The sequence below is a fragment of the Mauremys mutica genome, chromosome 23, assembly GCF_020497125.1.
Source record: "Mauremys mutica isolate MM-2020 ecotype Southern chromosome 23, ASM2049712v1, whole genome shotgun sequence".
NCBI lineage: Eukaryota > Metazoa > Chordata > Testudines > Geoemydidae > Mauremys > Mauremys mutica.
This window is the reverse complement of record NC_059094.1, coordinates 10,586,281-10,601,204: the sequence shown is the minus strand read 5'-3', so window position 1 is coordinate 10,601,204 and position 14,924 is coordinate 10,586,281. Positions and strand designations below refer to the sequence as shown.

General features: G+C 50.2%; 1 protein-coding gene across 6 annotated transcripts in view; it reads left to right on the top strand.

Moving 5' to 3' along the window:
• The window catches only part of PHACTR4 (phosphatase and actin regulator 4), a 93,423-nt gene extending 80,021 nt beyond the window's left edge, over window positions 1–13,402 (top strand). For all 6 annotated transcript variants that reach the window (XM_044997749.1, XM_044997751.1, XM_044997750.1 and 3 more), the window contains 8 exons: window positions 2,646–3,228; window positions 4,213–4,439; window positions 5,833–5,989; window positions 7,480–7,535; window positions 8,900–8,961; window positions 9,939–10,076; window positions 10,882–10,958; window positions 11,644–13,402. In XM_044997749.1, the coding sequence (XP_044853684.1) occupies window positions 2,646–3,228; window positions 4,213–4,439; window positions 5,833–5,989; window positions 7,480–7,535; window positions 8,900–8,961; window positions 9,939–10,076; window positions 10,882–10,958; window positions 11,644–11,659 (1,316 nt within the window). In that variant the 3' untranslated portion in view covers window positions 11,660–13,402. The remainder of the gene's footprint in view (window positions 1–2,645; window positions 3,229–4,212; window positions 4,440–5,832; window positions 5,990–7,479; window positions 7,536–8,899; window positions 8,962–9,938; window positions 10,077–10,881; window positions 10,959–11,643) is intronic.
• Window positions 13,403–14,924: the final 1,522 nt, after the last annotated feature.

Here is a 14,924-nt window from a genome sequence, read left to right as displayed (position 1 = left end):
TTGCTTGCTTAAGCTGCTTGCACACAACATGGGTGGTATTTGAAATGCCCCAGCACTAATTGCAGATAGCGCTGAGAAAAAAATGGTAATGAAAGACAGCAAAGTGTCATTCTGTTGCTATCCCCAGGGTAGGGCCTCAGACACCTATGGCAGAGGGTGTGGCGGGAGTGAGAGGAGTTACATGTAAGTAGAGCTGAAGAGCTCTGCACCTGTTTTGCTTGCTTTGCCTGTTGAGAATCCACATCCAAACAGTGACCGATTTCACAACTGTACTCTGTACAGACCTACCTTTAAATACTCAGCGCGATGCTGTTGTTCCTGATACAAAGGTATTGAAAGCAGGATTGGAGTTAGCTGTTCTGCAGGTTGGATACTAAAGAGTGAAACTGAAGGGATGTGTGTTTGGATGGTGTAAACACCAAGGAGGGGAAGAAAATATTTAACACATAGTAAAGGTATAACTAGGAACAATGGATTTGAATTAGGCGAAGGAATATCCAGCCTGAATGTCGATGGTGAGATTGAGGACTAGGCTCCCAAAGGAACTGGTGGAAGCCCCGCTGACTGACAGAATAAAGACTAGGTGACAGAGCACAAAGTGGAAGGGAACAGCCCTGGAAAGAGGTGAATGTGGCTGACGTAACCCGTCTCTTCCATCTCTGCTTTCTCATCCTATGCCACTGGCCTCTTAAACGACACTTTGCGGCAGGATAGGCTCAGGAAATGCACAACGAACTTTTACCCAACAGCAGTTCACAGGGTGTGCATGGATTCTGGCAAGGCCACGCCAGGTACAGGGGCAGCTGTGTCGTTCACAGCAAAGTGGCAAATTTAGCCTTTACTAGAGTAATATGTTGGCTTCTGTGTTGGGTCAGAGGAGTTTGTACTGTCCTGGGTGCAGTGAAACTAATTTTTAGCCCAGTGAGAGAGACCCCTTTGCCTTACTCATGAAGGGAGACGGATTGGATTCACAGGACACTTGCAGTAGGGCCTGGTCCTGTGGGTGCTCTGCTTTTCTAACTCCCATTTATGGGAGGTGCTGGCTACTTGGCCCCTCAGAATCAGGCTCTTAGTACCCAAACCTGATCTCTTAGGGCTGATCCTGTGTGGCTTTGAGCAGCACTGAAAGCAGAAGTCAGTGGGAGCTGAGGACATTCAGCACTAGACAGGATCCTGGCCTCAATCTGTAAGGGAAAAGTCTGTAAATTCGAAACAGCTGAAAAATGTGTCCAGAAAGCACAATCTCCTCATCCCTTGCTGCCTTTTGTGGTTCCGCAGCACCACTGGACTAGTATCTCTTGCCCCAGTTCTGGGGAATATGTTGATACAGATGTGATTGTGGCGGTGAAAACGAGCAGACACAGAAGAAAACTGACATTTTCCAAGCAGTTTGGTAGGAGGGAAATTGACCTTTCAACCCTAAGAAGCTGCTACTGCATAAATATTAAAGGCCAAAAAGCCACTGCCGAAGAGCCTTTATTATCCCACTCCCACCTGCTCCCGCTATTATGGCAGTGGGTCCTGTGGGACCCACGGGATCCCAGTCCCACTGCAGGGCTCTGCACTGCAGCAAGAGTCCAATGTCCTTTTTAAATACTGGGTGTTCCCCTGTAGGACGGAATTGACATACCAAGTGTGAGGTCTCCAATTTTGGGAGCCACTACTGAAGACTGTATTTTCTGGATGGGGCACATTACATTTGGGCCCCAGCCCTCTTCCCCTAGTCACGTTCTTGTTGTTCTCTCCTTGATCAGCATCAAACAGCACAGACCCCTGTATTAAATTCAGGCCTGCCCCACAAATTGGGACGGGACTTCCCCAGCTGTAGATTTCATGGGTCCTATAAACCCCTCTGGACACATGAGGAATCATGACATCAGCTCTGCCTTAGATACTAGTGACCACAGTAGAACCATAGATGAGGGGTAAGCTGGTAACAGGATTTATGGTGACCCAGTGTTGAGTCCACATGGCGTAGGGAAAGCACTTTCATGCTGGAGAGGAGTGGCTAGCAGTAATGTTCTCTGTGGCTAGCTCTGACAGCTAAACTGAGTGTGAGCATGTTAACGTTTCAGTCCCGCTGACTTTTGTCTTCAAATAGCAATAGCCTAAAAAGGTTGTATGAAGAGAAAAGCTTAAAGTCCAGGGTTTTCTTGGGGATGTTGTATCAGATTCCATTGTTGGGCGATGACTGTAAATGCAGACACACAGCGTCCTGGTTGCATTCGTTCCTGTGCTAAGTGAGCAGCATACGATCTGCAGGTCCTGCACCTGCCCAAGGAATGCTGCCTTTCCTGGAGCTGGCCCTGCTGCTGCACTCTCGCCAAGCCAACAAGACGAGCAGGAGCTCTTCCAGCCTGCTCACTCCTGGCTGCTGTCCTGACTTCTTACCTTAGTAGCTAGAAGAGCAAGTGAGCAGCTTTGCCACCCAGTTACCTCTGGCATCTGGCTTTAGGGGGCGAGTAGCTGAGACTGCAGGAGGTCATGAAGTCTGATCATGGTCTCGGTGGGTCAGAATCTGCCTGCTTCTAACCACTGGACCCCGTAGCCTCCTGAGTGCTTTCTGGGCTCAGCCAGTGGATGAGTGAGGGGTCTGGGGCTATGGCGAAGCCCTAATAAAATGTGGGATCTCTCTTCTCTTCCAGCTGAACTGTCTCAAGCAGTGAACAGTGGTATGGGCTCATCAAAGCCTTCCCCGCCCCTACCACCCAAGAGAGGCATTCCATCTAACGTGGCACCCTCGCTGGAGTCAACTGCTGCCTCGAAACCACCAAGCGATAGGGTAGTGACAGCTGCTCGTCCCGCATCGGTACCAGTGCATATCACCGTGTCTCACCCGCCACCGTCGCCTTCTCCACCATTGCCCCGCCACGTACCTCCTGAGCCCCCGCGCACGCCCCTGCCTGCCTCCAGCCCTGCGATGGAACCCCAGATCTCCCTGGAACTGCCCAAGGAGACCCCTCCACAGGAAGATCTCAGGTCACTGGAAGTGCCCAAGCGGGCAGGAGAGCAGGGGTTCGGAGAACCTCACGTGCCAACGCGGCTGCCCCAGATCCCACTGCACATCCGGATCCAGCAGGCGCTGGCAAGCCCCCTGCCAGTTACCCCACCTGCAGAGGGGTCGCACAGGGCTCACTCGCTGCTCTTCGAAAACGACAGCCTTTACGAGGACAACGGCACCCTGGGCCGGGCCAGGTCGCTGCCAGTCACCATCGAGATGCTGAAAGTGTGAGTACAGACTCTGTGCGGGCGGGAGCACTGATGGGTAGGGGGGCAGCCAGGCACACAGCAGCCTGCACTGTGGTGTGGGAACGCTGCGCCCCACGGCCTAGGGCAAGACCCATGATTGTGGAAAGTGCCCCGGGAATTGAGTGTTCGGAGAAGTGGTGATCACCTTGGTACCCTAGGCAGGAAAAGCAAAAACAGTTCAGAGGAATCTAGGTATTTAATTGCACTGACGAGACAAAGTGAGATCCTCAGTTTCTTCTTTCATCCATGATCTGCTTCTGATGACCTAGAGAGACTGCTTGGGATTTGATGTGGTAGTCCCCCCCCCATCCTCCTCCTCTCCCCCTCGCCCCACACACTCTGCTCGGGTTCGGCAGCAAGTTTGAACCCTGAAACCCCAAATGGGGTTGGCTGGGGATGGGGGGCAGGAAGGGGTTAGCCGCAGGTGCCTCAGACAATGCATCTCCTTGAATTGGTGCCTGCAGAGCCAGGCATCCTTCCGACTCTTCAGGAAGGAGGGATGAGGCAGGGATTACGGCACGGGCAGAGCTCCTTCAACCTGCTACTGTTTTGGACTAGCCACAAAGCACCCAAGGAAGCGTCTTGACTTGGGCTCCTTAACCCCCCAACTCCCTTAAGTGCATTTGGAAATCCCACCCATAATCTCTGTCTCAGTTACTGCAATTCGTGAAAGTTTAAAGCACGTTGACATCCCTGGAGGGAAGGTGCTACTGGAGGGTAAGGAGGTCTGAATACTCTTGCTCGTAGCTCAGCTGGGCTTCCATGAAAGAGTGTGGGGTAAAGGGGGGGGGGCAGCAGCCCCAGGCAAACAGCCATTGGCTAGGAAAGAGTTACAGTGCTAGTGACCTACCTTCTGTAGATAGGCTTCCATTTAAATTGTCATTGGGGCTGGGGATGGAACAAATCCCTGACTTCCAAGTGAATCATTGTTAAAAGAAATAATAATTGTGTGCGTTTTGTTAGTCCAGATGATGATGAAGAGGAGGAGGAAGCAGACCAGGAGGGCGAACGGAGTTCAGGTCCTCACGTTTACATTGGAGATGCACCATCTGTCACGGTCATTCCTAGGCTAATGCCACAGCCGCTGCAGGAGGAGGAGGAGGAGGAGGAGGGGATGAGTGATTCGGACTCCGAGGGACCCATCCTGTATAAGGATGAGGAGGATGAAGAGGAAGACGAAAGCCATAACAGTAAGGTTTCACCGTTGGGAGGCCAGCTTTACTCCTACACACACAACTGCACTTAGACACGTCAGGATTCAAACCAAAAGTCTGGTCAGTGCAGTGTCCCAAGGCGTTAGCCTCTTGGCTTCCTGACAAGCTACATATCCACAGTGCGCGAAGCAATGCACGCTGGCAAACATAATCCCGACTGTACATACAAAACGATGGGGGCTGTTACCACTCAAGAAAGAGTTCTTGGCGTCATCGTGACTAGTTCTCTGAAAACGTCTGCCCACTGTGCAGTGGCGGTCGAGAAAGCTAACAGAATGCTAGGAACTGTTAAGAAAGGATAGATAACAAGACAGAAAATATCATAATGACACTATATAAATTTATGGTCCGCCCACACCTTGAATACTGTGTGCAGTTCAGGTTGCCCCTTCTCAAAAGAGGTACAATTTGGAATTGGAAAAGGTACAGAAAAAGGCAACAAAAATGATTAAGGGAATGGAACGGCTTGTATGTGACAAGAGATTACAAAGACTGGGGCTGGCCACCTTAGAAAAGAGATGACTAAGGGGGGATATGGGGGGGAATATGATAGGGGTCTATAAAATCACCAGTGCTTTGGAGAAAGTGAATAGGGAAGTGTTGTTTAGCCCTTCACTTAACATGAGAACCAGGAGTCACCCAATGAAATTAATAGGCAGCAGGTATAAAACAAACAATCCTCTTCACACAACGCACAGGCAACCTGTGGAACTTGTTGCCAGGGCATATTGTGAAGGCCAAAAGAATAACTGGGTTTAAAAAAAAAAGTTAGATACGTTCATGGAAGATAGGTCCATCGATGGCTATTAACCAGGATGGTCAGAGATGCAACGCCATGCTCTGGGTGTCCCTAAGCCTCTCACTGCCAGAAGCTGGGACTGGACAACAGAGGATGTATCATTTGATGATTGCCCCGTTCTGTTCATTCCCTCTGAAGCGTCTGGTACCAGCCACTGTCGGAACACAGGATACTGGGCTAGATGGACCAATGGTCTGACCCAGTATGGCCATTGTTGTGTTATGTTCCCCCTTCCCACACTTCCTCAAATACCTCAGCTGCCAACCAGCCCGTGTATATCCCTGCCTGAGGGGGAAAATTCCAGCAGGAGATCCCACCAGAATAGGACCCACACACTCTTCCAGCTCCCTCTCGCTAGCCAGGATGGCGTTACTCCTTTTACCATGCTGCAGGCTGTGCTGTAGCTGTATTACCTTAGTGACACTGAGCTCCTGCCAACAGGGGAGCTGTGGTACTTGACCATTGTGTGTGTGAGACGCCAGGCTGGCCTGTGGGTCTCACCCCTTTTTTACAGCTTGAGGGCACAGCTCTCTTTACTCATGCAAGGATCCCTTCTTCCCTTTCCCACAGGCGCTCTAGCTAACAAGGTGAAGAGGAAAGATACACTGGCCATGAAACTGGGCACCACGGCCACCCAGCAGGAGCTGGAGGAAAAGAATGCTTTCCCTCGGAAGAGCAAGGAGGAGTGGAATGAAATTCGGCAGCAGATTGGGACAGCGCTGATCAGGTATAAAATGCAGAGGAAAAGAAAAATCCTCTCAAACCTTTGGCAGAACTAAGGGTGAGCCAAGAAATCTGCTGGCCTGAAATGTGGCAACAAGGAGGCTTTTTCTCTGCTGCACTGGGGCTGGGGTGCTAGGCTTGCGTGTCATGTCCCTCCGAAATAATGTAAAGACAAGCAGCTTACATGTCACACAGGACAGCCTGGCGTCTCTCACACACAAAGCAGAGGCCCTGAGAGCCTGTCAGACGTCTCATTTCCTGGATTGAAGTGTGCTGGTAAAAACAAAGTTCGAGGGGCCACATGGAGCTGGGATGTGAGCAACTTGACAGATGTAATTTGGAAAACTGGTGCAAGTGGCACGATCGTCTAGCTTGCTGTGAGTAGGCATTCTGTGCGTGGCACTGGTACTGCACTTCCTGAAGGAAGTTAGAGGGTACAACTCCCTTAACCCCAGGGCTGAATTTGGCCTGGGGAGGAGCAGGAGTTCTGTGGCTGTGAACTAAAAGCAGGGCTGCAAAGTGTCTTGCCCTGGAGGGACACACCTGGAACCCTTCTCGTGCTGCCCACAGCTGAGTTGGATTCCCTCACATCCAGTTGGGATTCCCCTGCAATGATGCTTCTGGGCTGCTTCAGCCCTTGCTGTGCTGGCATTTCTAAGAACAGGAATTGCTGTACGATATCTCAGTACCTGTCTGACAGCAGCCGATACCAAATGCTTCAGAGGCTTCTTTGCTTCCACTCACTGCTCCCTGTTCCACTTCCTCGCCTCAGCCCCCGGAGAGAGAAAGGAGGCAGCCAGATACTTGACCAACCAAACTAGCCCCCTTCAGCGGCTTCTCACCTTCCTCCGCTCCAGACTGCAGTTGTGCACTCACCAGCCTGGCCAGCATGGGTGTTCTGCTGCGTCCAGACAGCACGAGGGGGCAGGGGAGATAAGCCCCTGGTTACCAGTGCGCTAGGTGTGGGTCAGCTTGTGCCACCCAATTGTGCCCCCGCTCCTTGAAGTGGAGAAGGAAGAACAAGTGACCTGTTTCCATGTGACAAATATTGTAGAGTGGCAGCTGTGCCCTGCTTTATCTGACATCCTCACGCGGGCTCCGCTGCTCTGCTCCAGCCCTCCCATACGGGCAAGTTAACCTGTTCGAAGCACCCAACAAATACAGGTGCATTAGAAGTTACACTGTGAGACCATTTACACCCAACTTCTGCCCAGCTTGTCCTGCCTGTTTACTTACACCACTGCTGTCTGGCCCAGACAGCTCCATGGGAGCAGGACCCACTTAGGCCAAGTTCAGTGTAGTGGATTCTGCTGTCCGGGTGAAAAGCTGTGTTAGTGGGGGGAGGGCAGAGCTGTCTGGTTTGAGCAGTAAGACGATTAAAGTGAGTATCGTATTGACTCTGTTCCCTGCTGCCTCCAAATGAGTGTTCGCGTCTGTGTCCCCTGCGGGAATATGGCTGGGCAAGTGTAACGGTTTTTACCTCCTCTTGTTTAGGCGACTAAGTCAGAGACCAACGGCAGAAGAGCTGGAGCAAAGGAACATACTTCAGCGTGAGTAACAGCAGCACTAAAGCTCCCAAACAATTACAAGTATTGCTGGGTTTTTTCCCTTTGTTTAATCAGTTTCCTCTTAATGCTTCACTTCACTCCAGATGCACTGAGATCTCCTGGGCAAATTGGCTAAATACAGAAGGGCCTCTGCTTGGGACTGTGGTGACAGGGCAGTCTGTGGCCTGGCTACATCACTGTATAAAAACAATTTCAGTAGATTTCCTAGTTACACTGTTACCCAGTAGAAATGGTTTGAATTCTGATTAATAAATGGGACTCCATGAAATGCAGAAGCCTGCAATAGAAGGCCCTGCTTTTCAGTTGTAGCATCACGGGGGCGCAGGGGCAGAACGTATGCCTTCAGCAGATTTAGAGCAGAGTTTTGGGCCCGTTTACAAACTGTGCTGAGCTAGGGTTAATACACTGTTCTGTATCCCTTCTGTGGGGACGCTGTCCTGTCTGACGCTTCCTGGACAATAGTGTGAACACGCAAGTAATTTACACCTGAAGGATTGTGAAATAACACGCACAATTTCTTCCCGTGAAGTTATTAAAGAAAAAGCGTTTTGCTTCGGTGTAAACATTCGACTGCAATATGTGCAGCCCACAGATCACTGCATCATGCTATGGCATAAAACACAGCAGGTGACTATGGTCTGTCTAGCTTTGTTGCCCATGATGAATGCAATTAGAGTTAACGGTGTAAATGGTGAAAAGAGACAAGACTTAAAAAATCAACTCTGGAAAATAAAATGTCAGCTTAGAGATGAATTTAAACAGAAATTTCCTTCTCTGTATTGCTCTTTAACCATTAGCATAACACAGGGGTTCTCAGAGTTTTGTACTGGTGACCCCTTTCACATAGCAAGCCTCTGTGTGTGACCGCCCCTTATACATTAAAAACACTTTTTTATATATTTAACACCATTATAAATGCTGGAGGCAAAGCGGGATTTGGGGTGGAGGCTGACAGCTCCCAACCCCCAGTTTGAGAACCCCTGGCATAACAGATTTAGAGGAGGGAATTTTCAAACACCCATTTTAAAATGTGACGTAGGCCCATAGGAACCAAAGTTGCTCAGGCATTTTAGAAAATTTTACCCAGAGTCCTCTGCTAGTCCGGAGCGGGCTCTGGTTAGCTACTGAACCATCCTGAGGCAAGGCCCATTCTGCCATCCTTAGTCTATGGACTGTTAGAGTAAGGATGTCTGATTCAGACCCTAGTGGGCTCAGCATGCCTGCAGTTACTGCAGACATTCCACTGATATGAAAAGCTGGTTTTCTGTGTTCAGCTCTTGACAGTGGTTTTCAACGAGTGGTGGTGACACTGCTTTAAATTAAACATTTTTTTTCCCCCTTGCCAGAAAAAAATGAGGCTGACCGGCAGGCTGAGAAGCGGGAGATTAAACGCCGCCTCACCAGAAAGGTACTGCTCCATGTGGTGTTTCCCGTCTCTCTGATCTTTTGTGGATGGTGGCGGTTGTAAGCACCTAAGAGAACATAGAGGGGTGGGGGAGTCATGAGACTGCTCTGTGGTTATCCTGAGCGCCCTCTGACTGTAACAAGCTGGGAATCGGTCTGGTCAGTCGAGGTATTCCTACTGCACCTATCACTCCAGTGTCAGAGTTCCATATTAAAACAGCAGCCGCCATGGTTTTCAAACTGGGTGGCCTGAAATCAAGTTCCTAAATAAATACCTAGGAGAAACTGACGGGAGCCGCAGCTGCTTAGCCATTGTGGGATTTGTGCCCAGCACCTCTGGAAAAACAGGCCACTTCTATTTGGGTCCTTAGACACGGATTTAGGAACCTAACTTTAGGCAGGCAGGTTCAAGAATTGTGGACTCCATTTCCAGAATGGGGTGTGAAATGGACAGACGATCCCAGATTCTAACGCTGTGTCTCCCATATACCAACGGGATTAGCTGTTGATCCCAGATGGGTCTAGCCCAGGGGGACAGGGTTAAACTCATCCCATACTTGTGGCTGGGAGGGAATTTTTACAGAGCATATTGATACGGAACTTGAGTGAATGTTGCCATTCCCTGGGGCAGTAGGGGGGAATCACACATTAGAATCAGGTTAGGGGTGGATCCCACAATTGCTGTATCGAGGTCCTCCCTTCCATCTGTTCCTGGTGCTCTCATTTGAAATGCCATCCTGGCCCTGTGCGCGTTTTACACTATAAACCCTACCATAGACTCACGTCACTGATGAGGCAATTATTAACTCTTCATTAAGGACCATACGGGGGTGCTTTGTTGCATCCCACATCACAAGCAATGATCTGTGGCTAGTGATCTCTCATATATGCACCATAAAGATCAAATGGTGGGGGTCTTTGGCCAGAATTCACACTGGTGACCAGTGCGGTTGCAGCTGACTTGTCTTCTGTTGCTTTCAGCTTAGTCAAAGGCCTACAGTGGCTGAACTGCAAGCTAGGAAGATCCTGAGGTTTCATGAATATGTGGAAGTGACAGATGCTCACGACTATGACCGGAGAGCAGATAAGCCGTGGACAAAACTCACACCTGCTGACAAGGTAATGGGGAGAACACGATTCCCAGCCCTTGGAGCCCCGGGTTGGAGACCCCACGCTCAGGGATGTGAGCAAAGTAAACTGGCTCTTCTTCCTTTTGCTTCAACTCTTCCATGTGGTGGGACCCCGGTCTCCTTCCCCTCTCCTGAATGACTCCTCCCACCTCCCTAGCCCCATCCTGTTGAGCACCCACCTGCTACCAGCAGGCCAACAGTTTCCTGTTCTCTACACACAAGGCCCGTTTGGGCTCCACGCCGCTTTCTCCCCATTCCCAGCCCAACCTTCCTCTTTTTGCTCTGGCCTCTGATCTGAAGGAGTGGACAGGAGCCAATAGCAGAAGACCCAAGTAAGAGGGGGATGTTCTTGGCAGGCTGAGGCTGGCCTGATCAGGATCGCTGCAGGAAAGTCTCAGTCCAGTTCCATGCACTATCCCCCCTTAGGAACCAGGCAGGCCTTAGGGTATCAAGCATCTGGGGATTAGCCAGTATTTTCGGGTTAACCCCACTCCAGACTCAGGTTGCTGAAGAAGAAATGGGGGAGCTGCTGAGTTTGATCTCCAGTACTTCGCTTGGGTTACAGCTGTCTGCAAGCTCCCTCTTCAATGACGAGGAAATGGAGGCTGTGGGTAGTCCTGTCCATTTCAAAAACTACACGTGCCCTTCATTTTATTCATTAAAAGTCATTGAGATGCTGCAGACCAGCCACAAGCAGATTTGTACATGCAGCACGTTCTGGGTCTATGTAAATCGTCGGTGGGGGAAATATACAGTGTGGGTGAGCTGAAGGATTTCTTTCCCCCTCCGTGCAGGCTGCCATCCGAAAGGAACTGAATGAGTTTAAAAGCTCTGAAATGCAAGTCCATGAAGACAGCAAACACTTCACCCGGTGAGTGAGACAAGACCCCAGGCCTCCATACAGGCCAGAGCTGCTTCTGGTCTTGCTCATTAAGTTGTGCTCTGAGCCTCTTAGTCCAAGAGCAGGTCTGAGCTTTAATATTGAGTAATGAGCTTTAATCCCATCTAGGAGAAATAACCAGAGGCAGCTTTCGCAGACATTTATCTGCACCTTCTCCATTGGGGGGAGCCCTCTTGGGTGCACTTGCCTGTAAATGGTGGGCCTGGAAACTGGGTAATGGGTTATTGAGCCTTTCACCTGTACGTTGTGGGTTCAAATCCCGGTAAATCAATAGTGAGCAAAAGCTGATGCACCACTAACCGGCTGTTAACTAGAATGTGAAACAAGTAGCCAGGTGCCCATGTTACAGAAAACACCATCACAATTCCCTCCCCAGTCTCTGCGTAGAAGTGAATGGAGGATGAAAAGCTAGAGCTGGGAGTGTGTTGGCTTGGCAGTGCAGGAGAAGTTCTTTCTCAGTCCCCACTGGGGTGGATTGGTGTGCAGGGACGTGAAGTGCCTCTAAAATTATCACTGAGAGCCCAGTGATTTCACACCGTCAGTGCGGGGACACTACCAATTTATTAAAGACAGCCTGATATTTTAACATCCACAACACTTCCTTACTGTTTACCCAAATTCCAGGTGTGACACTGGTTTTACTCTTCTATTTTAGGTTCCATCGGCCATGATCCTCCAAAAGAGGGAGTGAGAGAGAGACCAGAGGAGAGAGAATTGAAAGCGCATGCTATTTCCATCTCCCGGGCAATATAGTGGGAGAGAACCTTGGGGCTCATCCAAGCTTTGCCTTGAAACCATACCCAGAAAAGGGCTCTGAGCTGGGGCGCAGGGGGATCCTATCTGAATGTAGCATTTCACTGGAACAAACGCATCTCGAGTGCCATCAGGCTGGAACTGAACACTATACCTCGCATGATACAGCAATACTCCCCATGGCATCCAGGCACCTCGGCTTACCTTTCTGGGGACCACACCGGCATTGGAACTGAGCTCTTCCACCACTCCCCCAGCTCCCTTTATTGCTCCCGCGGGATGGGCCCTGTTCTCCACTGTAAATAGTCCTCACAAACTGGTTGGAACTTTTTGGTTTTCCCTTTTTGGTAAGGGGAAAAAACTAATCTAAGCTCTGATGTTCCAGAGAGCTGGGAAGCATGTGTGTATATTTGCTGTGTACAAAGGAAACCTTTTTTAAAAATGCTGCCCTGGCAGGAAACTGACATGTGACTATTTTTTTTGGTTTTGCTTGCTTCTTTTTAATGTACTTAATATTCTGAATCACTACTGACCAATGGTATGTTGCCCTGGAAGGGGAATGTATAGAACTTAACAACATATGCTGCATCTTGTAAATTTAATTTTTTATTTTACAAAAACCAAACCCACGAACCTGCTCCTGTGCTAACAGACCTTGGCTTGAGACAATGAAGTCTTGTTTAACAGGAGCTACAGACACAGGAAATGATGGTTGCCTTTTAAAGTTTTGTTTTTAATTTCAGGAAGTTGTGGCATGTAATAAGTTTTCTTTGATTGTGGCTTCCTCTATTTTTGTTTTTTACTCTCCCAAATCAGGGTGAAACTTGCCTTTTTTCTATTCTCATAGCGAAACCTACTGGAAATTCTGAGAATTACACTGTGGAGGGGAAGAGGTTTTAAAAAGTGACCTTAAAACCAATCAGTCTTCTGAGAATGTTCTCTTATCAGTTCTTACTGAATGTTTTTAATGCTGACATAAGCTACTGCTGTAGTGATGTTCACAGCACTTGTCCAGTGGGGGTGAAGTAACACTTGGAATGAGGCGGGGGAGATGTTACTCAAGAATATGGGGGATTTGGGATTTTACAGGGGGGGTGGAGGGTTCTGTATTGTTGGATCACTGGCGTATTTTGTTTGTTGCTTATTCACTCTCTTTGCTGGAGGTCACTCTCAGCTTGTGCCGACTAGCAGTTGGCATTAGCGTGCTTGTGGTCTGCGCTCATGAATCCTATGTATGCCTGCCTAGTGCGGAGGCCTTTTCAGGTTCTTGGTACTGCCCTTCTTCCATGATGTGCCAAGTATCTGCTGGGCCAGTCCTACAGGGTGTAATGTGGCACCCTCATCTGCTGCCTTCACACCCCAGGAGATCCAGTTAATCCTTGTTTCATCTCAGTCATCAGACTCTTAGTGCAAGGAGTCACTGGGGATAATTTCTTGTTTCTTCAGGGTTCCCTCACTGTCCCCAAAAACAATGATTCACAAGCAAGAGGCAAAGATTGAAGTTTCCTTTATAGAAAACAATATGGAACTGGTGCATTGTACTTCCAGGTTGCTTCCCTGATGTACAAAATCTCTGTAGACTAAATAATTGCATTGTATATCTGTCTTCCTGTTGACAAATTTTAATTATTAAATAAAAGTATTTTAGGACTTTTTTGTAAACAAAACAACTTGTCTTTCATTTTGTGCCACTAGCAGGAAGGTGAGAAATAATGGGGACCACTTCAAATCCCAGCCGAGGCAACACAGCCTTTATCCTCTTGAGGAGGAGCAGTTAAGTTCTGAGTGGTTTTATTCTTTGCAGGTCTGTCAGATGAGACCATGACTAAGGTCCTGTCCATCTTAGACTGAAGAGCTTCAGGATTTATTTGTAAGGACAGGAAATGTTGTTGTCCTGGTGCCTCTGACCTAAATTTCCTCTCACCTGCATTGTACAGCAGATTGTGTGCTAGCTGGCTGCCGCCCTCCACCCTCAGGAGCAGAGGTCTCAAGCTCAAATGACCACAAGGGCCACATGAGGTCTAGTGCATTGGCCCGAGGGCTGCATTACTGACACCCCCACCCTCATTGCCCCCAGCCCTGCCCCCACTCCACCCCTTCCATGAGGCCCTGCCCCTGCCCCACCTCTTCCCACCCCTTTCCTGTCACCAGGGGGTGCAGGAGGGGTGCAGGGGGCTCAAGGCAGGGAGTTGGGTGCAGGGTGCGGCAGGGGCTCAGGGCAGGGAGTTGAGGTGCAGGAGGGGTGCGGGGTGTGAGCTCCAGCCCAGTGCCACTTACCTAGAGCAGCTCCGGGGTGGCAGAGGTGTGCATCAGGGCCAGGGCAGGCTCCTGGGCCTGTGCTGCTCCAGGAAGCAGCTGGAACCACGGCCCCTCGGGTTGCAGGGGTGGGCACAGGGCTCCGCTGCTGCTGCTCCTCCAGGTACCTCTCACGAAGCGCCCATTGGCCGCAGTTCCCTGTTCCTGGCCAATGGGAGTTGCTGGGGGGGTACCTTGAAGCAAGGCAACAGAGGAGCCCTCTGCCTCCTCCCCCCGTGCTGCCAGCCGCCTAAGGGAGCGGCGCGGGGCTCGCGGCGCCACGGGGGGGCAATCCCACAGGCCGGATTCGGCAGTCGCCAGACTCGGTGATATTAACAAACATGCAAATTTCACTTTTCACAGCATTATTTTTATTATCCAGTCCACACAAAAAGGAACATACACCCCCCCCCGCCCACACACACACTAATTGCGGTGATTTGGCTGGGTATAGGTGCATGTTTGTTTGTCCTGAAGTTAATTTATTTGAGGGGAAAGTCTGTGGGGCCACCAGCAAGAGTTGGTGGCCGCACATTGAGGCCGCCTAGGGTGACCAGATGTCCCGGTTGCCTAGGGACAGTCCTGATTTGGGTTTTTTTTTTTTCATATACAGGCTGCTATTCCCCACCCCCCACCCCCGCGTCCTGATTTTTCACACGTGCTGTCTGCTCACCCTCAGGCCACCTACAAGTTTATTGCAGGAGCTCCTGGCTGAGGCAAAGGGTGACCCCCCCCCGTCCCCCCGTAGTCCTGCCTTCCACTGCCCCTCCCCCTCTCGCTGGCCTCGGGCAGGGACAGGGCGCCCCTGCAGGAGGCGCTGCCTGGGTTTCCCGCCCCACGTGACGCCTACCGCCCTGGGAATTACGCATGCGCTTCAGGCAGCCAGCG